We start from the raw sequence: 25954 nt of genomic DNA on the forward strand, positions 1-25954 counted from the left end.
TGCGACGATCGGCCATTGAACATTGTAAGTCTGTACTAATTCAACAACAGTTAAAATAGCTTATATAAAGAGTCATTATTGTTTCATTAAAGCAGACAGTCCTTTCTCATGCAGGAAGTAGTAACTCTTCTAATTTTCAGTGACTGCAGCAGAGCGGAAAGATTGTGCTAATAAAAGTAATTGTTGGCCACTATTACCGACCGTAGCATGTCTTAATATTTTCACAGCTTCTATCAGGCATTTATCCCTGAGAATGTATAAATAATTTCTCTTTGACAGGCCTTACATGGATATATTAGTAAGTTTAAGGCATTTGCAGTATTTATCGTAATTTGTGGACTATCAGTTACGTGGTTCAAATAGGCCGCTTAACAGCGCTCGATTGCCATGTGAAAGACAATTTGTTGAGGTAAAAAATATAACTTACGAAGAGACAACAATATTTCACCACGCGACACCCACGAATAATAATATTTTCTCATGCTTAACTTTATCAAGATACCCTGAGACGTTTAGCTTTTTGATAGATCACGTAAATATTTTACGCGTAACATTTTAAGGCATCTCACGCCACGCATCCGTAGCGAGGCTGTGCGCCGTTATTTATAACAAAACTTATTTTAGTTAAAAAATCAGAGCAGATTTCAGTACATTGTACCCAGTTGGTAACGGGAATTCTATCCTTTTCTGCAGTATACATTCCACTAAGTACTTTTTCCCCCATTGAGATATATGCCATAAAAACCATTACACTTACGCACCAGTGCAATACCATCTGTCAGAGATTATAGCGAATGATGAAACAGCTATAAGACGGGTGCTACCCTGAAAGGTGGAAAGCTGTCAGGTCTGTTCCTTTTCATAAAATATGTGTAATTATGCAGATTCTTTGTGAAATTGTGAAATACGAGGGCAGTTCAATAAGTAATGCAACACATTTTTTTCTGGAACAGGGGTTGTTTTATTCAGCATTGAAATACACCAGGTTATTCCCCAATCTTTTAGCTACACAACACTATTTTTCAACATAATCTCCATTCAATGCTACGGCCTTACGCCACCTTGAAATGAGGGCCTGTATGCCTGCGCGGTACCATTCCACTGGTCGATGTCGGAGCCAACGTCGTACTGCATCAATAACTTCTTCATCATCCGCGTAGTGCCTCCCACGTATTGCGTCCTTCATTGGGCCAAACATATGGAAATCCGACGGTGCGAGATCGGGGATGTAGGGTGCATGAGGAAGAACAGTCCACTGAAGTTTTGTGAGCTCCTCTCGGGTGCGAAGACTAGTGTGAGGTCTTGCGTTGTCATGAAGAAGGAGAAGTTCGTTCGGATTTTTGTGCCTACGAACACGCTGAAGTCGTTTCTTCAATTTCTGAAGAGTAGCACAATACACTTCAGAGTTGATCGTTTGACCATGGGGAAGCACATCGAACAGAATAACCCCTTCAGCGTCCCAGAAGACTGTAGCCATGACTTTACCGGCTGAGGGTATGGCTTTAAACTTTTTCTTGGTAGGGGAGTGGGTGTGGCGCCACTCCATTGATTGCCATTTTGTTTCAGGTTAGAAGTGATGAACCCATGTTTCATCGCCTGTAACAATCTTTGACAAGAAATTGTCACCCTCAGCCACATGACGAGCAAGCAATTCCGCACAGATGGTTCTCCTTTGCTCTTTGTGGTGTTCGGTTAGACAACGAGGGACCCAGCGGGAACAAACCTTTGAATATCCCAACTGGCGAACAATTGTGACAGCACTACCAACAGAGATGTCAAGTTGAGCACTGAGTTGTTTGATGGTGATCCGTCGATCATCTCGAACGAGTGTGTTCGCACGCTCTGCCATTGCAGGAATCACAGCTGTGCACGGCCGGCCCGCACGCGGGAGATCAGACAGTCTTGCGGCGATGATGACACACGCTTTGCCCAACGACTCACCGTGCTTTTGTCCACTGCCAGATCACCGTAGACATTCTGCAAGCGCCTATGAATATCTGAGATGCCCTGGTTTTCCGCCAAAAGAAACTCGATCACTGCCCGTTGTTTGCAACTCACATCCGTTACAGACGCCATTTTAACAGCTCAGTACAGCGCTGCCACCTGTCGGAAGTCAATGAAACTATACGAGACGAAGCGGAAATGTTTGAAAATATTCCACAAGAAATTTCCGGTTTTTTCAACCAAAATTGGCCGAGAAAAAAAATGTGTTGCATTACTTATTGAACTGCCCTCGTAGTAGGCTACATAATTGCTGATTTTTAGTAAAGAGAAATGAGTTAGTAGCGTTACAGTGAGTGGATGGTCTGATTTTCATTTTTTTCTAAATAATACAGTAAAGCGTGGTGCTGGGAATTTCTTACGCTGTAGAGGCGAGTACTGGGCTCACGGTGTGTGCGAATTACAGGTAACGGAAAGGCCTCGATGGTGCCGAGAGGAGAACAGAGGCTTGATGTGGAACTGGATCTAGCCAGACGGCAGTACAGTATTATCAAACGCGAGAACACATAAAATTCCGCGACGGCCGAAAGGAAACGGTGCTCCTGTGCTGCATCTTTCTCGCGGCCTGTTGCGAGGATGGGAGCTGTTTTTAACATACGACGACCATTGGTGAATTACTCTCCGACGCCAGATGGACGTCAGGTGGCAAATACGATTTTGCAAAGAAGGGAGGAGCGGGCGTAGATTGACGCTCAAGATGTTACGTCTATCGGTGGGAGTTTGTTAAAACAGAAAACATTAACTTTTAAGAAACTATGGCAAGATGGGTAGTCACAGGTTTTCCCAGATGGACCACACCACAAAAGATTGCAGAATTATTCTTCTGATTCGAATAGATGTCAGGCAAGAGCTGAAATCTGAGCGCAGATAAGAGGCAGAGCGTCGCCACGGACAGTCGGAAACATTACTGGAATCTGTGCGGGGATCCCGAGCTGCGATGCCTCGTTTAGTGGTGACACTATTCCACAGACAACATGGACTTCCATAGTGTTGAGCCAGAGTGAACTGAGATAGTGCGTGGCGTTCTACGGTGTTCAGCAATGAGTCTTGCTTGTGTTTGTGGCGATCTGATCGCTGCCAGTGTCTCTCTAGAAGACATCTTTGAGCCGTGCGTGTCTCATGTTCGTGCCATCTCTTATTTAACATTCTCTTTTATCCGTATTGCCACCTCGTTATGTTAGTTTCAATCACTTGTATCACTGAGTTGCTGCTTTGCCTGCCCGTGGGCGGCAGCAGCAGCGCTTATCAATATACGTCCTGCCGTATTATCTTTGCTGGACTGCTACTACTTCCCGGTCGTCGTGTGTCGACCAGTCAGTTGGAACGTGCCAGCAGTTGGTTGTGACCTGGCAGTGTTTGAGTTGGCACGCGGCACAAGTTCAGTCGGGGCGCGGCAGCAGCAGTGAGGTCCGGACCGCCATGACTCGCCTGACGGTTGCCGACACACACGTGATCGGAGTGGCGACGACTTTGGTTGGTCGTCGGTCGGTCGTCTTGCCGAACGAGGTGTATTTGGCCGGCGATCGCTTATGGGTTGGCTGCGTGTGCCGACTCGTGATTCGTCCCTGTTATTGTACAGTCACTGCCGTTAGCATTGTCTGGTTCTTCGTGCAAGTGTTCGTGAAACTATGTGTAGTTTGTGTGATTTGACTGACAAGTTATTTTAAATGTTGTCGGCGTACTGGCTCTGAGGAGTCGGTCAGTTGGTGTGGAGCAGTGAGGAATTCTCAGCGGGGCGTATTTTGGCCGGGGCCCGCTGACGGTCTCTACGCGGTGTCGGAGAGTGTGGCGCTGTTCCCATTGTTACGAGGTCCGTGGCTCACCGACCCTGCACACGAAAGTTGAGTTCTGATGTAACCTACCAGCAAGCGAAGACTGGTCACATTGTGTCGTTTAGAGTTCGTTGTCGGCTGTTGGGATATTCCCGCGAGCAACAACGTGTGTTTTCAAGTTGGAAAATTCTTGCCACCCTCCCGTGGAGTTTCACTGTATTTCGTTATTTGAACTGAAGTGCACCAGCAGAATCTTCTGCCTTGTGTCCGCTAACATTCCGGTTACTTGCCCTGGCTGTTGCCGTAAATTTCAGCCAGTGTAGTTTCCTCATCGTGTTGTTGTTGTCCAGCATGGTGTGTAGTTTGACAGCTCCGTGTATGATTGGTTGTGGGCGCCAACATCTTCTACATTGTTCTGTTGAACTCCCTGTTGTGCCCTGGTTGGGTGAAGTGGATGTTATCTCGTCGGTGGGTCCGCTGATTGTCGGTCGGTTGAGTTGTCGTTGGATCGTGAATGGTTACCCCGACTGCCTGTCTCACCTAAGCGAGCGTTGGTGTTTGAATTACAGGCCGACCCTCGAACATTTGGGCGCCCTTGTGTGTACTGCTTTATTTTTCAATTTCTTCTTGTTGTTCCTACTTGTATGGCTTCTAGCAGGTTTTGTGTTTTAAATTAGAGTTGTTTTACTCTTAAGGCCTTCAGTCTAGTTTAGCATTTTAAAAAATTTTCAATTTTTAAGTCTAAGGCCTTCAACCGGTCTGAGTTACAGTTGTTGGTTCTAAGTTTTCATCCTTCAGCCGATTTGAATTTAACCTGTATACTTCAGCCTAACTATAGAATTGTTTTGAGATAAGGCTTGCCTTTTAAATTTCTGATTATCCTTTAAGTTATTGGCCTTCAGCCGTTTATAAATTAAAGTGGCTTTCAGCCGGTAATTAAGTCCCAAAGATTAAAGCTGTATTAAAAAAAAAAATTTGTGCTCTTGTAATGTTTCATCAAATAATAAAGTTGTATGTTCGAGTGTAACTGACAGCCCCTTATTTTGGGCCCTTTCCACAATTTATTCTATCTGTCCTGTCCTGCGGGTTAAGCAGGGCATTTCAATCTAATTACATCACAGGAAGCAGTGATACTGGAGACCGTTCGCCTCTAGCTCATGGAACTGTTGCATATGGCGAGAGAAGTGATTCGGTAACTGTGGGAGGTAGGCTGGATGCTCGCCAGTGCTTGGCGAGAATAGCTATTCCTACTTCCGTACCCTTGATGATCAGGATGTGACATATGTGGTTTCAGCAACTACCTGCTTCACGGCCTGATAAAGCCAGGTTGTAATCTTTCTCACGTTAGAGTTCTCCCATTCAAGGGGAGAGCCGCCATCTTGTGCCCTGTTCGTGGGGAAACTAATTTGTATCTATCTCTCGAGAGAATGACGACGTCTAACTCGTTCCTACTTCTGGGGCTTCCAAGTTTGATTGACTAAAAGACAGTGTGTGGACAGAGCTTAAGCCACGCGAAGAAAAAGACTACTATTTAAAGGTTCATATGCTGAAATTCAGGATCTTACACATAGCCATGAGCAGCATTCACAACGTACTAATGTAACAAGGAAATCATTGCAGAAAATGACACGCGAAACATTGGTATACAGTTATGGGGAGACTGTCATTATTGATAAACAAGTAAGCATGTGGTTGTAACACCGTGGTGGACAGCTTGCCGTTGTACTAGAGCAGGGTCGCCCTTAGAGTGCCAGACGGCATGTGGAAACGACGCGGGGGACGCGTGCGGGTCCAGTCTTGGCCTGTCTCGAGTTTCTCGACCTTATTGGAAGTGCCCAGAACAGCGCGATACGTCATTTGCTATTATGTTGCGGCATTTTTCGGTCGGCGCACCTGTCTTCATTTCGGCAGAATAGCGATGTCAGCGTTGTTTATATTTCGCTATTTATTCGTGGTATGAAGGACATTCACACGTGCAGTGGCTTTTTGGACAAAAAGAGGCAGTCTAGCGTCTGTTCTCAGATGAATGAGAGTGACAGAAGGAAAGGATGGGAGTTCTCGATATCTATTGAGCTGTCATATAATCAAAGATGACCGGAAATGTACTATCGAACATTGTAACATGCATGGGGGCTTAATTAAATATTTAATGCAAATAATTTTAGTTAGCTGCTGTATGTCCGATTACGCTGTGTCTCGTAAACGGTTGGCCCTGACTAGTATTACTACGCTATCTGACTGCAAAGAACAACAACAAAGAATGAAATGAAAATTTTCGTTAACACAATTAATTAATTAAGTCCCCAGCAACTATGAAACCTACGAAACAAAGCACAAGTATAACTGTTCTGTATGTGGAAGTATGACTCAACGCACATCTGGCACGCTTCTTCTTCAACAAGACAAGAATTTTTAAATACCAATTTTACTGACGTGATAAAAGAAAATTAGAAATACTATAATTGCGTAAGGAAAGCAGAATTAAACTCTAATACAAGAACACAAGCCAGATGCTTTGTTGACTGAACCTGTAATGACGCATTATTCAGGACATTGAAATAATGAAAAAAAAAAGAAACGGAGTTTGTTACCTCATTTATATTGATGAAAATCACTCTAATCCTTACAATATATCTCCACACCGACTCTCTACTACCACATCTCAACAAGACTCTTCAGTATCACATCTCAGCAAGCACTGCCTACTAGCACATCTCAACAAACACTCTCTGCTACGAGTTCTTAACAGGCACTGACTATTACGAGTCCTCGACAGGCACTGTGTAGGCGGCTTAATAATACTCTTTGGCGCAGTGGCTCAGTGTAGCCACCTTTCATATGCCCCTCCTCCACAGGCCTGAATTTGATGGTATTTTTGCCAGCATTGGTGGTGAAAATACCACCAAATTCGTCCACAAAAATACAGACAAAACAAAAGATAATATTAATACCTAAATATCACATAATTAGTTAAAATTTTGGCTTTGCACTGACCTTTCAATAACCTAATATATAAAATACAGTAGGCAATACAAATTCTTTCATACATGTGGCTTTACATAATAGTTTACACGATACACAAAAAATCAGTTTATACAAATGTTCACATAAAATGCTTTCAATGATTAGTTCCAGTAGTAGCACCCAGCGATGGTCAACAGGTGCAAACACCAACAAGTGACATCATTTTAGTAAAGGCAGTTTCATCAGTGGCACCCAGTAAAGTTGAGCAGGTACACACAGCAACAAGTCACATTTGTCAGCAGAAGCAGTTCCATTAGTGGCACCCAGCAATGTTGAGGAGGTGCAGACACCAACAAGTGACATCTTTTCAGTAGAAGCAGTCCATCAGTGGCACCCAGCAATGTTGAGCAGGTGCAGACATCAACAAGTGACATTATCTCAGTAGAAACAGTTCCATCTGTTGCACCTAGTAGTGTTGAGCAGGTACACACAGCAACAAGTCACATTATTTCAGTAGAAGCAGTTCATCAGTGGCACCCAGCAATGTTGAGCAGGTGCAGACACCAACAAGTGACATCATTTCAGTAGAATCAGTCCATTAGTGGCACCTAGCAATAATGAGCAGGTCCAGAGAGCAGTCTATAATATTCACTATCACTAATCACACTGTTCATAAGCAGAAATTAAACATGTCCTAGTGGCACCAATCATGTGGAAAAAGTACAAGTAACAGTCCATAATATTTACTATCACTGATCACACAGTTCATCAGCAGAAATTAAACATTTCTAAGTGTCACACATCATGTTGAAAAGTGCAGGTAACAGTCCATAATATTCACCATCACTAATCAGACAGTTCAGGCATGAACAATAGTTTGAATACACATACAAATGCTTTTCCACACTAAACATATAAATTCTAATAAACACAAAAATGATATCAGATAATTGTCGTATTAACTATTACAAATACACAAATACCAGTAAACCTACAATATTTATGGGTGTCAGTGCAAGCCACTACAAACAAATAAAATAATATTTAGGAGATAGGTGGGTAGGATTAGTAAAGGAAAACACACAGAACACACTCACTCATCTTTCATCCACATTAAGTACTACTGTGTAATTGAATAGTGTTAACTGTGTAAATGCAATTCTGTCAAAATTTGATGTTCATCATGTGTATCAAGTAGTAGTGGCAGCAATGTATAACAGTCAATAATAGTTAAGTCAACGTCATAGTCATCATGTAAAGACCAATGTATATGAAGCCAGATCAAAATGTACGGTTGCTGAACAACTGTCAGTGAGCCAAGATATGCAATTACTTCCTCTCTCCAAAAAAAGTATATACCGCTTAGCGATTTAACAAAGTGTGTGTAGACAATCTTCCTTCCACTTTAGTATTCTAGTCTGCTATCTTCATCTTCCTTGTTCCATATAGACCAACAAAAAAAATATGCACCTCACTTACTTTACCTCTTATACACCAAAACTCCAATAATCATTAGCATCACATAATCTCAGTACTTCAATAATACCTCTTACGTTGTTACATATAAAACTTATCATCAATATCATTTACCTTACCTCTTGTCCACAAAAACTCCAATAATCATCAACTTCACATAATCTCAATAATACCTCAATAATACCTCTTCAATACGTCGATAAATATAAACCTTAGCACCAATATCATTTCACTTCCATAACAACTCTTTCCTCTAGTCAGTCTCTCCTCGAACAAGTAAAGATAAAATCCTAATGCAAACCTCATCATCCTAAACAATCCGAAGACACATTGTCAACACACAACCTCTGTGTAATCCATCTGACCCAAATCTTCTACTCATTATGAATTGTAAACAAAAGAAATGCATACATGACCTCTAACAGACTTAGTTCGAATAACTCTCAGCAATTAAGTATGAAACGTCCCCTTTGAACAATTATACAAGACTGTGCTTAAACTGACACACAATATTTTGTTAGTGCAACGCAATCTGACTTTCAAAATTCCCTACAAAAGAATGGCCCTGACTAATATTAAACTATACCTTTCACAAATCACTTACCTCACAAAAATCTTCATTGTAGTGTTGGGCAGCGGCAGCTGGATGTGAACAGCGCATAGCGTTGCGCAGTTGGAGGTGAGCCGCCAGCAGTGGTGGATGTGGGGAGAGAGATGGCGGAGTTTTGAAATTTGTCATGAACTGCTATATTTATATATGATGATATCAAGGTAAATACATTGTTTGTTCTCTATTAATATCTTTCATTTGCTAACTATCCCTATCAGTAGTTAGTGCCTTCCATAGTTTCTTTCTTGTCGGTCACGTGGTGGAGAATTTCTCCCTGAGTCGTAACTGCGTGCTGGACCGTTGCGTCTGAAGTTATTCTGTCTTCCTTGATAATAATTGTTTTGGTTCCCATATTGTCTGTTTCTCTGATTGTCTCTGTGATAGTCATTACCACGGAGAGGTGATCTTTCCCTGTAATTATTACTACTCTGCCAACGGTTGTCATACGGGTGGTGTCTGTTTTGGTCACGATTTGTGTTGTGAGAATAGCCTTGTCGCGTTCAGTTATTATCGAGGTATTGTGACGGATGTGACTTGTAATTGTTGTGTTCCTGTTTCCGCATTCCGTGATTGTCAGTGTCAATTTCCAATTCTTGTAACAGTCCCTGAAAAGCTTCAATGTCGTCTTTGCAACGTCCTGCCAAAATAATGTGTCGTAAATGTTCAGGCAATTTGATTAAGCAAATGCGAATAAGTTCTGAGGGGCTGTATGGGTTTGAAAGATACTGATTCTTATGCAACATGTCTTCAAAACATTTCATAAGACTGGAAAATTCAGATTGTTCGAAACGTTTCATCATTATGATGCTATGTTTTACTCGGTCTTGTGTAGCTTGAGACCAATATGCTGAGAGGAAGGCATGATAAAAATCTCCTTCACTGTGGCAATCGTGAATGACCGATCGCATTCTTACAGCTGGTTCATTCTCCAAGTAGCCACACATAAATTCTAATCTGTGTTCTAATGACCAGTTGGGAGGAAAACAATGAGAGAATTGATGGAGCCACGCTTGTGCATGAATGTCGTTGGCAGAATTCTTAAATGTTTTGAATTTACGTGTAGTAATGAACAGCTTATAGTCAAAGTCATCATGTCGGCGAGTCGCATGTCGGTCATTGTTACGTCGTGTCGGCGGTTCCATCTCAAAATTCGGTCCACCTTGCCAATTCCTTTCATAATTACCGAAGTGCCCTGTGTTATTATTTTGTGGCTTTTCCGTATTTCTAAGTTCCTCTTCCCGTGTTGGAGCGCGAGTGTCCTCTGAAATATGTAATTCTTGTATCACCTGCGTCAACTGATCTTGTACTTCCCGGATTTATCTTTTGTACTGTGTATTGATTTGATTTTGATTTTGTTTGAATTTTCTCATTTGTTCATACTCTTCTGTGTCAGTGAAGGCTACGGGTCTTGTGTCATTCAGATCATCATCTACCTTTGTAGATAAGTTAGTGACCTGATCCGAAAGTTCGGCTACTTTCTCCGATAGTGAACACATTTCCTCAGTGTGTTTTTCTGAACCAAGTTTCAGAGTGTCCATTTGTGTTGAAATCGAATCTACTGTGTCCTTTAAGTTTTCCTGAGTTTTTGCAAGTTGCGTAACCGAATCGGTAGATGCAACTGAGTCAATTTTAGCCCACAAGGTCTCATGATTTTCATTAACAATGGTTTGCAGTTCTTTTATGGCTGCTTCGTGATTCTGTAATGCATTTTCATGCCGCGAAAAAATAGGTTGAAAATGCTCACAAATTTGTGTTTTTACGTCATTACAGACTTTTTGACATTTCGATTCAATGTTATGTAACTCAGTAGTTAAATCTTCACGTGTTTGTTCAAGCGTGGTGTGAAGATTTTGTTCCATTGCGTCTAACTGTTGCTGTGTATGTCTCTGGTGTTGTTCCATCGTGTCTAACTTTTGAAGCTTTTGCTGTGTTTGTCTCTGATTTTGTTCCAGCGTTGTGTCTAACTTTTGTAGCCTTTGTCCCATTTGTTGCATTAACTGTAATAACAGTGCACTGGTGTCTGAAACATGTTCCTCAGTGCTATTCGGCAGTGCATTTGAACTGGCAATATTCGCATTTTGTAAAGCAGAAAATGTGTCTTGATTTATTTAAGAAAACGGTGAGGACGCAAAACCTGAATCTACAGTATTTGTAAGATTGTGTCCTGTCATTTCGGAATCCTGAGGCGAGCTGTTGCCGACCGATCGATCGATAATGCTTCCCTGTTCACTACCTGTTTCACTGTCTACACCATTGTTTGCAGCCCGCTCCATTTCCCTATGCACAATTACCAAATTACTACTTTGAACATCAGTTAATTCATTACTCGGTGGCGCTAACACACTGCTTTCTTCACTGTCATTTCTCAATTTACTTTGGAGCCTAGTATTACGTTTTTCACACGCCATTATTGTCACAATATTTCACACAACAACACAGAAAAGCACAATTTTAAGAGCAAAAATAAGAGAACACATTAACATAGAACTGAAAATAATATCTAGTTAATTGCAGCTGTGAAATACTTTGTGCAAATCTACATGCATGCCACAACTGTTTTACTGTACAACAATGAAAGACTGCAACTACAAAGGAGATTTTCTCTACAATTACGCGCTAGCAATAAACAAAATCTACACTAATTACACAAACTACAAGAAAAAATCAGAAGATTCCAGTGAGGTATCCTCGGCTAAGGGTCGACATATGAAACGTCCCCTTTGAACAATTATACAAGACTGTGCTTAAACTGACACACAATATTTTGTTAGCGCAACGCAATCTGACTTTCAAAATTCCATACAAAAGAATGGCCCTGACTAACATTAAACTATACCTTTCACAAATCACTTACCTCACAAAAATCTTCGCTGCTCAAGCTACTGCAATACAGCGAGCGCCACTACTGCCAGCTAAATAAAAGATTCAAACTATGGAAGGCACTAACTACTGATAGGGATAGTTAGCAAATGAAAGATATTAATAGAGAACAAACAATGTATTTACCTTGATATCATCATATATAAATATAGCAGTTCATGACAAATTTCAAAACTCCGCCATCTCTCTCCCCACATCCACCACTGCTGGCGGCTCACCTCCAACTGCGCAACGCTACGCGCTGTTCACATCCAGCTGCCGCTGCCCAACACTACAATGGCGAGTATTACAACAATGCAAAGCAGCCACAGACTGCACACAGCACAGCCAGTGATTTTCATACAGAGGTGGCGTTACCAATAAAAAAACATAAACAGCCTACTTACAAGTACGATTACGGAGTGTGAATGATCATAATATTTCACAGTGTGTACATCACTTCAAGAATTATGGCAAACAGAAGCAAACATGTGGAGTATTTCTTGTGTCAAGTGTCACTTCCTATTTCAATTGCTCACGAAAAATGCAGTATAATGACTGTCAATGGTCTAAACCTAGTGTTGGTCTGTCATGTCGTTAGCTTCCTTCCTATTAGCATAAATTTATACAGCTTCCATAAAACCTCAGCTCATGTGACTTCTATGAAGTTTCTTGTACTAATGTCGTTCGTCGAATTATAACAGTTCATTTTCTTATCTTAAAATATAAGGCACTGAGCGTAAGCAAAACAAGCAATAGCGAGTAAATATACCAGTAGAGAACAGAATGTCAACAAGTAGATGCAGCACAATTCTTACAACGAGGCTCTGCCAAGCGAACAATCTGTAACCTATACCATAGTGTAACCTAAACTCTATGTTCGTACACTGTACATCAGCATTGCTATATACCAAATTAAAGAGTAGTTGTGACGACAAACAGAAATGTATAAATATGCAATCCATACGCATAGCAGTACATATACCTTACGTAATAAACAGGTCATTAGCATCATATCAGCATAAGCAAATAAATGTTCATATGTAATCTTAATAAGTAAACATAAAGGCGCAAGCAGATAAATCACAAAGTATAACTTACATACATATCAGCACAACTAATCAGGTGACAATTATAATTTAAATAAATAAGCACAGCATGCACATAATTAAAAAATATGACATCAGTGAAAAAGCAGTGCAGCCAAGCGATGCATAATACACCAAGTTACAAACCAGTTCATTAAAAATCATTGTCAAAATCAGTTAACGTACGCAAGCACGTCGCTTCACAAGTAAATTCATAGAACATGAAATTAGCACAAAGTATGAATCACGTAATCGCGAGCAGCAAATTACGTCTAAAGTACGTACCTAAGTGGAAATATGTTACCTGAAAAATGAACTCAATTAACAGTTACCTTTTTTTAGTTTATTAGTTTCTTCTTGGAAATTACATTCTTCCTGAAAATTTCTCGATAGCAAGTCGTTTTAACGTCGGACACGCACAGAATTTACCTGAAGTTCTTAAATATTTTATAGAACCGTATCCTGAAAAATACTGAATGTTAATAACATAATTCATCAAGTCACTATAGCTTTATACTGAATTTAATCGGAGAAATTAAACTCTGTATTTGTTTACGGCTGTCAGTGCATTCGCACTGAGCGCTCGATCAGCTGTAGGCGCGTGACGTAGGAAGCAATTGTTTGCGGTCAACGACTGCCTTGTTCGTCGCGCAGACTTGACTGTTGCTTTGAGTATGTGCCGCCGCCAAAACACAGCGCGGTATCCTTGCATTCTCTGCGTGTTTACATGTAGCTGTTAGTTTCTCACAAGTATGTCATTCCACAAAAAATTTTTTAAAAGTATATCATTCCACAAAAATTTTGGAAACTACGAACCTCACGTTTTGTGGTAGGAACAGCATAATTACGAACAGCGTCTAATTTTTCTGGATCAGGAAGAATACCTTCTGTAGAAGTAATGTGACCGAGAAATTTCACCTCAGAACTACCAAATTCAGATTTTTCTAAGTTCACTGTAATGCCAACTCTTGCAAAAATACGTAATAATTAATCCAAAATTTTGTTGTGCTCACTCCAAGAACGTTTCGCAATAAGAATATCGGCAACATATGAAGTAATATTGTTACGAAGATAAACAGGTAAAATTTCGTTTAAGCTACGAATGAATGCTGCAGAAAATATAGTAAGTCCAAACGGCAAATTCCAAAGTCACTTTTGGGTAAAACAGTCATATCCGGTTAATGTTTACTTACTCTCTAGATAGATTGATAGTCGAAGAGTTGTTTTGACAGATGCAAAGAATAGTAAAAGAGTAGGCAGCTGTGCAGAAAACTAAAAGAGAAATAGCACCACTACAACTCGGGGCCCTATGCTCGCTACGGCACATATTCACTTTAGAGTAGTGAATCCCCTGAGGACATTAATACCCGCACACAATTTCCAGTTTGTGTCTTAGTGGCCAATTCGGTGGAAGTGATCTAACCATGAACATGGATGTATGTCATTCTTAGAATTGCGGAAGATCTTAAATTTCCGAACAGTTAAGAAGTGTTTATATTCAAAGTTTTCGCCTCGTGGCGGCAAAGACCTACCGCGTCTGTCCCAGTCCCAATGTTGATTATTGTCAAGTTCGCGCGCCTGGCGCTCTCTTGTTGCATCCCGTAAATGAAACAAATTATTTTCTTCAAAGCCCTCTGCTAAACTAAGACTTGTCAATTTATCTGAGATCTCCTCAACTCTTTCCGATGAGTCACTTAATTGTTCTTTCTGTTTATTTACGTCTTCCGTAAGTGTCGCGACTCGGGTTTCGGTATTGTCACATTTAGTAGTGAACTGTTCATACTGTTGCGTTAAGTTATTTATTCTGTCATTTGGTACGGATTCCTCGATTCTTTCAAGTATTTCTTCCTTATCGTGTGCACGTTGTAAATTTAACTCTGAATATTTTTGCACTATCACGCGATCTTTTTCTTCCCGATCTCTGTCCTGTTCCTCTTGTCTGATTTCTGTTGAAATTAAACTATTATTGTCAGCATTCAAAATCGGTTGTACTTCTTCTCTAATATCTTTCTTTGATTCATCATTCGTATTTTTGAAACATGTCTCTATTCGTGAACTTAACCGTGTTGCCATTGCTTCCATCTCTGTTTTTAATTCAGATCGTAACTGTGATCCCATTGTTTTTAATTCAGATCCCACTGTTTTTAATTCAGATTCCACTGTTTTTAATTCAGATCGTAGTGAGTCTAACCCTGATTTTAATTCAGATCCCAAATTTAATATTGCATTCATCAACTGCTCCATTTCTTCTGTCGTTAACCACGTAATCTGTGAATTTTCTGATTGAGAAAAATTTTGAACTGTTTCCGGACTATTTTCCCGACTTATTACATTGTTTTCCACTACATTATTTATGACACTGTTTTCCTCTGTTGGCGAGTTCGCCATGTTAACAATTTCGTTATTCTCACTATCCATCATTTTTGCCTTCTTCATCGATCGCGTAATCATTTACAAAACATACAAAACTCGTCACAATACGAAAATTACAGAGAATATAACACGTTATCACCAACAATACCATTCACACGATATGCTTCCCTCAAACACGATTAACGAACAATTGAAATAATCGCACTAGATTATCAAACCCGTAGACAAGACAACAAAAAAATAAGTTTTGAAAAATACCATTAGAAGAATGCCAATTACCAAATCTAACATGCAATATAGACTACAATTACTAAACTACAAATTACTACAACAATACTACTGTCTACTATTTTTACAATCAGAAGGATTCCAAGGGACGATCCTGGCAGGGTCGTCACGTGCATGGGGGCTTAATTAAATATTTAATGCAAATAATTTTAGTTAGCTGCTGTATGTCCGATTACGCTGTGTCTCGTAAACGGTTGGCCCTAACTAGTATTATTACGCTATCTGACTGCAAAGAACAACAACAAAGAATGAAATGAAAATTTTCGTTAACACAATTAATTAATTAAGTCCCCAGCAACTATGAAACCTACGAAACCAAGCACAAGTATAACTGTTCTGTATGTGGAAGTATGACTCAACGCACATCTGGCACGCTTCTTCTTCAACAAGACAAGAATTTTTAAATACCAATTTTACTGACGTGATAAAAGAAAATTAGAAATACTATAATTGCGTAAGGAAAGCAGAATTAAACTCTAATACAAGAACACAAGCCAGATGCTTTGTTGACTGAACCTGTAATGACGCATTATTCAGGACATTGAAATAATGAAAAAAAAAAAAGAAACGGAGTTTGTTACCTCATTTATATTGATGAAAATCACTCTAATCCTTACAATATATCTCCACACCGACTCTCTACTACCACATCTCAACAAGACTCTTCAGTATCACATCTCAGCAAGCACTGCCTACTAGCACATCTCAACAAACACTCTCTGCTACGAGTTCTTAACAGGCACTGACTATTACGAGTCCTCGACAGGCACTGTGTAGGCGGCTTAATAATACTCTCTGGCGCAGTGGCTCAGTGTAGCCACCTTTCAAACACCATGCAGAAATAATATAAAGATTTAGATGACGACATAAGATCAGAAAAATACTACTATCAACAGACACGATTCATTGTTCTGCACATCAAGAACCACTTTGTGCTAAATTTGCAGGCATGGAACACGTGATGAACCTGGTAGTATGAATACTGCTAATGTTCTGAAGTCACATGCATTCTCCCACAGTCATTTCAACAGTTTTCGCTGGAGAATTAATAAGAGTAAGGAAACACTCGTACATTATTGCAGAGTATATTGGCTAACTCAAAGGAGCATGTCTGGAATTATTTTTCAATTTAGAACCTGCTATTGTTGAATTTTTGAAGCAAAAAGAAGAGCAGGAACTAAAATTAGAACATAATTAATGGACTGCAGAAATCGTGATTTAAGTGGCACTGACTGGACTCTGTCCATAATAAGATAATGCAAGGTGAGAAACAGCTTATTTCAGATTTTATGCGGATCCGTTAAGAAAGAAAACCGCACAAGGAAGAGATAAATTCTGACAAAAAACAGTATCCGTTTCCCTAAGCTCAGTGGTGTCAAGAAAACTCGAGGTTTGAAGAATTCATTGTGGTCTGAAAGAATTATAAGGGCAGTTTTATGAACATTTTGAGGATACTGCCACTCCTAACATCTGTTTTAGAGACAGTTTGCCCTTTGATTTGAAAGTGCCCTTATGCATGTGCGGGTGGAACTGATTATCCTGCAGTGTAATTCCCATTTCAGAAACAATTACTTTTATGTTAAAATTGTACAGGGCGTCTACATTGTGTACGTCAAATAGTTTCCACATCTCCGTAACAATGATGCAAAAGTGCTATAGTATTCCTAAACCGCGCCGTCTAAGGCGCCTCGCCCCGGTTCGCGCGGCTCCCCCCCCCCCCCCCTCCAGCCCCCTCCAGCCCCCTCCCCGTCGGAAGTTCGAGTCCTACCTCGGGCATGGGTTTGTAGGGACCGATGACTTCAGCAATTTGGTCGCATAGGAACTTACCACCACCACCAATATTCCTATCAACGTATGTGTGTGAAACCGGCCGGTGTGGCCGTGCGGTTCTAAGCGCGTCAGTTTGGAACCGCGTGACCGCTATGGTCGCAGGTTCCAATCCTGCCTCGGGCATGGATGTGTGTGATGTCCTTAGGTTAGTTAGGTTTAAGTAGTTCTAAGTTCTAGGGGACTGATGACCTCAGTAGTTAAGTCCCATAGTGCTCAGAGCCATTAGCCAGTGTGAAAGACCGTTTTTAGATTTTGGAATTAAATAAGTGACGATTATGTTGGAACTTGGTTCCGAAGATCTGAGAAACTGTCCGCGACTGTTCGTATGCCGGCAGTTTGTACCACGCAAAATTTATAATATGCTTTCAACATTTCACAAGTAATTAAATAATACTGAAAATGTGATTTGTTTGTCGCCTACGTTATTGAGAAAAATGAAACTAAGTCGTATGCAGTGTGACCGCATTGCCATTTAAGTGTGACACGTTCCCAGTTTCTCCCTCTTCCCCCTCCTCGCCTTCGGGTAGCGTGGCGTGGCGGTGCGGGAAGTTTGCAGCCACTTGAGAGACTATCGCATGCAAGCCAAAGTCCTCTTTGCGAGCCGAATTCTTGGCCGTCCCTGCACTAGACGATAACTTCTACCTCTATGGTAGTGATACTGTGGGGAAATAATTTCGAGGTAAGTCAGAGAAATCAAAGAGGTATCTAACCACAAAAGAGGGCGGTCAAGGCAAGAAAGAAAGGAGAGGGATGGATTTGCTGTGGTGTCACCGCCAGACACCACACTTGCTAGGTGGTAGCCTTTAAATCGGCCGCGGTCCGTTAGTATACGTCGGACCCGCGTGTCGCCACTATCAGTGATTGCAGACCGAGCACCGCCACACGGCAGGTCTAGAGAGACTTCCTAGCACTCGCCCCAGTTGTACAGCCGACTTTGCTAGCGATGGTTCACTGACAAATTACGCTCTCATTTGCCGAGACGATAGTTAGCATAGCCTTCAGCTACGTCATTTGCTAGGACCTAGCAAGGCGCCATTACCAGTTACTATTGATGCTGTAAAACATGTACCGTCAAGAGCGATGTTCACCAATTACGGATTAAAGTTAAGTATTCCAGCAGCTACGTACGTTTTTTGCTAGTCTCATTTCCTTGACCTGTTCCAGACCTCACGCGAGCCTGCGTGAGCTAAAACGCGTGCCTTTCGGCTCCCTCGCATAGTGGGTTGGCTGTCTTGCCAATCCACAACATTTGCAAAGTCTTCTTGCTTGATAGCAATGCTTATGGTAGTTTGCAGAATGCAACAGACTACAATGATATTCTCACAAGGCAGTTGCTCGTGCCGGATTACAACAATGGCGCTTTATTACTGGTTCATTACCCTTCTCTGTGCAATGTAAGGATTAGTAATGGTTCAAATGGCTCTGAGCAGTATGGGACTTAACATCTGAGGTCATTAGTCCCCTAGAACTTAAAACTACGTAAACCTAACTAACCTAAGGGCATCACACACACCCATGCGCGAGGCAGGATTCGAACCTGCGACCGTAGCAGCACCGCGGTTCCAGACTGAAGCCCCTAGAACCGCCCCCCTCCGTCCATCTCTGTCTCTCTCTCTTCCCCGCACCCCCTATCTTTGAGAGAACCACCTCTGAAGTTCATCACTCAAAATTGAGAGGATGGACAGATAATTGAAAACACTTCTTTTCCTAGAAATCGGGGAACGATTACGACTTCTCCAAATGCATCCAGAAAGTAAACGCTTCTTCACGAAAGCATCGCTGAGGTAGCGAATAAAGTGTCTGTCTGGGGAGCCGAGAGCCTGTTCGATTGCCAAACGTATTCTTCAGATTCTTGATCTGTATTTTTTTCGTATCCAAATTGATAGGAATAGGGCAGTTAAGAAGGTAATCAATAAGGACTAATAACAATATAGACAAATACATTTTTCAAACTACTTGCATTACTAAAGAATTAATATTTTAATCCTAGTTACCTTGGCTCTTTCACTCACTCTGTTACATGTCCTCACTTTTCTTTGTGCTTGTCATATAAAAATTCAGAGAAAATATACTTGTGATACCAAGAACATGTAATTGATGCAATAATGGCGCTCTTACATCATTCCTTTCGATGAAAACAGACTTGGTTCACATTTCGAAATATTTATTTTCCGGAAATACGACGGATACGACAAAATCGCCTGAAAAATTGGTGCTGAAAGTTGATCGTCAATTACGCTATGAATCGTTGTCGCATGCATTTATTTTTTAATTTTGTAATGGAACTAGAGACATCTTCTATTTCCGTCAATGTGTATGATTAAAAATTCACACATTTTACGCTTTGCTCCAAGGTGCGTTTCAGTTTACTCTGGTTTGCAGGGTTTGTGAGAATGTGATGGAGTCGTGATGCGGCATACGTCATCAGAGTGTGCCGTGGTGCGCAGGTCGTCGGAGGAGCTGGACAACATCCTGAGCACGTACGACGAGTTCGTGTTCGCGCGCACGTCGCCCACGCAGAAGCTGAGCATCGTGGAGAGCTGCCAGCGCCTGGGCTACATCGTGGCCGTCACAGGTGACGGCGTCAACGACGCGCCCGCGCTCAAGCAGGCCGACATCGGCGTCGCCATGGGCGTCACCGGCTCAGACGTCGCCAAGCAGGCAGGTGACAGCACCGCAGCAAGCCCAGCCGTCGATACGAGCGCCAGGCGCACCGAGTAGATGTCTCTGCGTCCTCTGTACGTGTAGCACTTGCTCAGACAGTGTAGAGCACACGTGAAGTGGTATGCAAAAGTTCCCCAAATATCTTCTCTTTATTTATTTATCTATTCGTCGAGTTTCGTAGGACCAAATTGAGGAGCAAATCTCCAACGTCATGGAACGTGTCAGTACATGAAATTACAACATAAAGGTAGTAACAGATAAAAATAAAGTGTTTATGAACCCGAAAAAAGTCCGTCCGTAAGTTTAAGTAAACGCAATCAACAATACAATTAGAATCATCTTAATTCTTCAAGGAAGTCCTCAACAGAATAGAAGGAGTGACTCATGAGGAAACTCTTCAGTTTCGATTTGAAAGCGCGTGGATTACTTCTAAGATTTTTGAATTCGAGTGATAGCTTATTGAAAATGGATGCAGCAGTATACTGTACACCTTTTTGCACAAGAGTTAAGGAACTCCGATGCAAATGCAGATTTAATTTCTACCGAGTATTAACTGAGTGAAAGCCGGTTATTCTTGGGAATAAGCTGATACTGTTAACCAGAAATGGCAGTAAGGAATATATATATATACTTAGAGGCCAATGTCAGAATACCCAGACTCGTGAACAGGGTCGACAAGACATTCGTGAACTTACACCACCTATTGCCTGAACCGACCGTTTCTGAGCCAAAAATACCCTTTTAGAATGGGAAGAGTTACGGCAAAATATAATACCATACGACATAAGACTAATATTCGTGTCGAACGATCACTCACTTCAGATACCGTTCGAATAGTAAAAATGACAGCATTAAGTCTTTGAAAAAGATCCTGAACGTGAGCTTTCCACGACAGTTTACTATCTATCTGAACACCTAGAAGTTTGAACTGTTCAGTTTCATTAATCATATGCCCATTCTGTGAAATTAAAACGTCGGATTTTGATCAGATGTGTGTTAGAAACTGTAAAAACTGAGTCTTACTGTGACTTAGCGTTAATTTTCGACACGCCATGAACTTAGGTCATGAACTGCACTATTTTCAAGGAGGCCAATCATGCACACAACATCCTTTACCACCAAGCTAGTGTCACCAGGAAACAGAAACATTTTAGAGTTACTTGTAATACAAGATGGCATATCATTGTATACAAATAACGAACAGAAGTGGCCCCTTTGCTGTCTGTTGTTAAAGTAAGTGGTCAACCATTGTGAGATATTCCCCATATTCCATAATGGTTCAACTTCTGGAGCAATATTTTGTAATCAACACAATCAAACGCCATAGTTAAATCAAAAAAATTGCCTAGCGTTCGAAACCTTTTGTTTAACCCATCCAGTACCTCACAGAGAAAAGAAAATATAGTATTTTCAGTTGTTAAACGACTTCTAAAGCCAAACTGTACATTTAATAGCAAATTATGTGATATGAAATGATCAGTTATCCTTACATAGACAGCCTTTTCAATAACTTTATTAAACACTGATGGCATAGAAATAGGTCTAAACTGTCTAATTTATCCCTTTCTCCCTTTTCACAAAGCAGCTTCACTATTGAGTACTTTAGTCGTTCAGGAAACTGACAATTCCTAAAGGAAAAATTACAAATATGGCTAAATACAGGGCTAAAATGTCCAGCACAGTACTTTAACATTCAGCTAGGCACTCCATCGTATCCATGAGAGTCCTTAGTCTTCATTCATTTAATTATTGACTCAATCTCCCCCTTGTCTGTATCATAGAGGAGTATTTCGCACATCAATCTCCGAAAGGCATTTGCCAAGAGATTTTATGTAAAAACTAAATTTTTATTCAATTCACCAGCATTGCTCAGAAAGTCATTGTTAAATACTGTACATATATCTTATTTATCGGTAACAGAAATATTTTTCCTACGAACTGAGTTTATATCGTCGACCTTGTGTTGCTTACCAGACACTTCCCTCACAACTTATCATGTGGTTTTAATTTTGTCCTGTTTGCATACTACATACTCTTTGCTTTCCTAAAAACATTTTTAAGCACCTTACAATGCTGTTGTAATGGGCTACCGTAACTTGATTGTGACTACTTCAAACATTTTGATATAATTCCAGCTTTGTTCGACATGTTATCCTTATCCCACTAGTCAGCCACGAGGGCTGCCTATTACTGCCAGTATCCCGTTTAGAACATTCTAACGGAAAGCAACTCTCAAAGAGCATGAGAAATGTGTTAAGCAAAGCATTATATTTATCATCTATGTTATCGGCACCGTTAATATCCTGCCACTCTTGTTCCGTGACAAGGTGTAAAAAACTCTCTATTCCTGTTGGATTAACTTTCCTACATAGTTTCTAGTTACATGTGACCTTTGTTTGAGAAGAAAAGCATTTTAGTGTTAAATTTGTGCATCATGGTCTAACACAGTGCCCATCTAGTAATGAAGAATGAATTAAAATATTGTCTATGGCTATGCTACTGTTCCACTCCACCCTTGTTGGAAAAAACATAGTCTACATCAGATCATATGTATTTAGGGGTCCGCAGCTCGTGGTCGTGCGGTAGCGTTCTCGCTTCCCGCGCCCGGGTTCCCGGGTTCGATTCCCGGCGGGATCAGGGATTTTCTCTGCCTCGTGATGACTGGGTGTTGTGTGATGTTCTTAGGTTAGTTAGGTTTAAGCAGTTCTAAGTGCTAGGGGACTGATGACCATCGCTGTTAAGTCCCATAGTGCTCAGACCCATTTGAACCATTTTTTTTTTTTTTAATTTAGGAGATCCGTCAACATCCTTTTTCTTGCACCATCGCATACAAAAGTTATATTGGAATCACGACATACAATTAATTTCCGGTACTTCCCATAAAGTGAATCAAGAACCCTCTCTAACTTGAACAGAAATGCTCTGAAGTCAGAGTTAGGGGACCTATAACCTACAAAAATTAGAAGTTTAGTTTCACTAAATTCAACTGCCCCTGCACAATATTCAAACATCTGTTCAGTGGCGTGCTCGAATACTGTTTTTTACGATGGCCACTCCCCCACCTGGCAAAGAACTACTTGAAAAACAGCCAGCTAATCTGTATCCTGGTAAAGGAAGCCTCCGAATTGTCAAATTATTTAAGTCGTGCTCCAATATACCAATAATTTCAGAGTCAACATCTATAGGCAGTTCACTAACTTTATCTCTAATACCTCTTACATTTTGATGAAATATGCTAATTCCTTCTCTACTTGGAAACATGACATCCTCTGAAGGTGATTCCTTAGTTAGAGGGACTTCGTTTAAGCACGTACACCTATCAGCTGACCTCAGTCTAAAAAAGGTGCAGCACTAATGCCAACTACTATAGGAATTTTTCCATGAGTGATCCCACCACTACCCACCACACTGTCACCCACAAGCTTTGCCAGCCTCCCCCCTCCATACCTATTGAGGTGCAGGTCATACCTAGTGAAACCCGTTCTACTGATAGACAAAACTGGCACCACTCCAATGTGATCCATGCCCTGTACCGTCAGTGCCTTCTCCAGCCCATGTTAACGCGCCTTACAGCCGCATCAAGATGAAGCAGATCATGACGCTGAAACACTCGTGAGCGATTACACTACATTCTACCTATTTCAAAATTATCATCAGTATTTAGATTAGGTTTTAAATAGATTCTTCCTTCAGAAGGGTGTGTTGTACAATTTCCTCCTACTAACCGGTATTATTTTTCTTCTTTAACGGTCAATTATATCGGAATCCAGTAGACCGATTAGGAAGGTGGGGCGGCGCGGTTCCTTTCTGGGTTTAAACCAGCGCCTGCCTGTGAACTTGTCGCAGCAGAGCGCCGGTAGGAAAGCCGAGCAGAAACCTAACGTACTGCAACTCGTACCAGGGTGCATAAAACGTAACTATTCTAAAAACCGGTAAAAGGGCTTAATTTTGAATGAAAAGTGGAAATACTCGCAAAACGTCGGTATATTCTGAAGTTTAGAATTGCAAGTTCACTGCCAAGCCCGTGCTAATGCTAACACAGTCATGCACAAACCCTTTCATTCACGTTAGCAAGTTTATGGTAACATATTTCCCGAAATCTGAACAGCTGCTAAACACGGATCGTTCTTAAATGAAAATGCTCGCCACACTACTAAGTTTATCGGTGTCTAATGTACCCAAGTTTTTGGTCACCGATCTGCTCAATATGCCACGCGGAATTACTGTCTTTTCTCATACACAAAATTGCTTTAAAAATCCGTACTTTCTAAAGAAAAACACCGGAATAAATATGCCTTCTCTTTAAATCCTTTTTGAGGCGTGTAGCCTCCATTGTCAGATTATGTGACTTCCACCACAGGATATGGTACCTCCACTGACGCCAATGGTTCTCCCAGTAACTTATGCGGTGGCATTCACAGCATCTCCGCCAGCCCAGACACAACAGACCGATGCTATAGTACCAGAACAGCCCTCCATGGACCAATGCCTGGCCTATTAGTCAGCTTGGCCAGTGGTAGAGCTCTGTCTGTTGACATTCATTCCACAAAACTCTACAGGCACCGTTCACCGCAGGATTATCATACTAACCGAAGCCTTTGTGCTGGCGAGTCATGAGCCAATGCCATCATCCAACACGGAACGCCACAAACGAAAACAGTGTTCACTGAAGTGCCAAAAGCAGCACCGCAGGACCACGTTGGCACATGGTAGCTTCCACCTGCCGGAGGAAGACGAACTGATCCAGCAGGATGCCAACCATGAGGCTGGCACCATTGATACCGACTCCAGCCCTGCAGAATGGATGGCAAGATGGACGGCATATATCAGCCAGTCCCCTATGGCAAACTGTGATCAGCAGGAAGGTTCCAGTGCAAGCCGAAAAGCCACTCAGTGGCTTCCAAAAATCAACCACTACGATCTTATCGAACACGAATAGAGTTCTGTGCCTACGCTGCGGGCCAAGGACGTTGAGACCGTGCGGGACCCCAATCTGGGGCATGGTGAGGTTTCAATAACAGCGGAAGGACTGCAGTAGGTGGGGTGTGACGTCACTCATGATGCTAGCTTCTCTCCTCCATCATACTGCCTAACCACCACGCCGCCAGGCTTACTGCTTGGCCGCAATGAATATCAACATCGTTAGCTCCCCTTCCAAGATCGAAATTCTGAGAGGAACAATACAAGCTACAGCAGTTGACTTCGCATTCCTGCAAGGAGCGCAACAAACGCACTCTTTTATGATTATGCAACCTATGTGGTGTCTGGTGGTCCCGCAGACACTGGTGAGGCGATTTTAGTGTGTGAAGGCGGTGAAGCCACTGACATCGCGTATCTTCTGTGTGCTCGAGGATTAACAGTCACTGCACTGGACAACCGATTTACTAATTCTTATGCACTTTTGGGCACCACCAAACATTGTGACTGGGCTAGATTGTACTCCTCTGACATTGCGCCCTTTTTCCTAGGACGGTATGAACACAGTGTCTCACCTCCCGGACCTGGACTGCCGTCAGCAAGTCGGCACATTGTGGGCCAACAGTGAACAACGTCACTCCCGATGCTCCCCTACTTTAGCGTGGTGGCTCCTCTGCGCCAAATTAGCAATCTGCAAGACACTTATGCCATTTGCGAAGGACACGGCTGCGTGTCACTGACAGATCCTGGATTTTTACTATACAGTGCCCAGGAACATCAACACTCTACTCCCATCAACGGACAGACAACGAAAACGACACTGCATAGAGACTCACGTACTATCATTGACAAAATACCGTTTATAAGGCGCCAAATTTCGCTCGCGACGACACAACCCAACGGTCACACAGATTCCCACTTATGCGCCACATTGTGATGGATATGCGCTAACGTCGTTGCTGGTTAATCGCATACCTTACAGCGCGAAAAGGTCGCTTCTATACAAGCCAAGCAACCAGAGCGAAAGGCATACAGCATCATTTTCGTCAACTTTATGGGGAAAGAACCATAGAGGATGAAGTGTTACATTAAGTGACACACACTATTGACAG

The 25954-nt window shown here is 41.6% G+C and overlaps 1 protein-coding gene across 1 annotated transcript in view; it reads left to right on the forward strand.

Annotated features, from left to right (window-relative positions):
• Window positions 1-25954, forward strand: part of LOC124608032 (sodium/potassium-transporting ATPase subunit alpha-2-like) — a 166368-nt gene that overhangs the window by 109866 nt on the left and 30548 nt on the right. The window contains exon 7 of the mRNA XM_047139958.1: window positions 19709-19926. Within this exon, the coding sequence (XP_046995914.1) occupies window positions 19709-19926 (218 nt within the window). The remainder of the gene's footprint in view (window positions 1-19708; window positions 19927-25954) is intronic.

This window comes from Schistocerca americana, chromosome 1, assembly GCF_021461395.2.
Source record: "Schistocerca americana isolate TAMUIC-IGC-003095 chromosome 1, iqSchAmer2.1, whole genome shotgun sequence".
Taxonomy (NCBI): domain Eukaryota; kingdom Metazoa; phylum Arthropoda; class Insecta; order Orthoptera; family Acrididae; genus Schistocerca; species Schistocerca americana.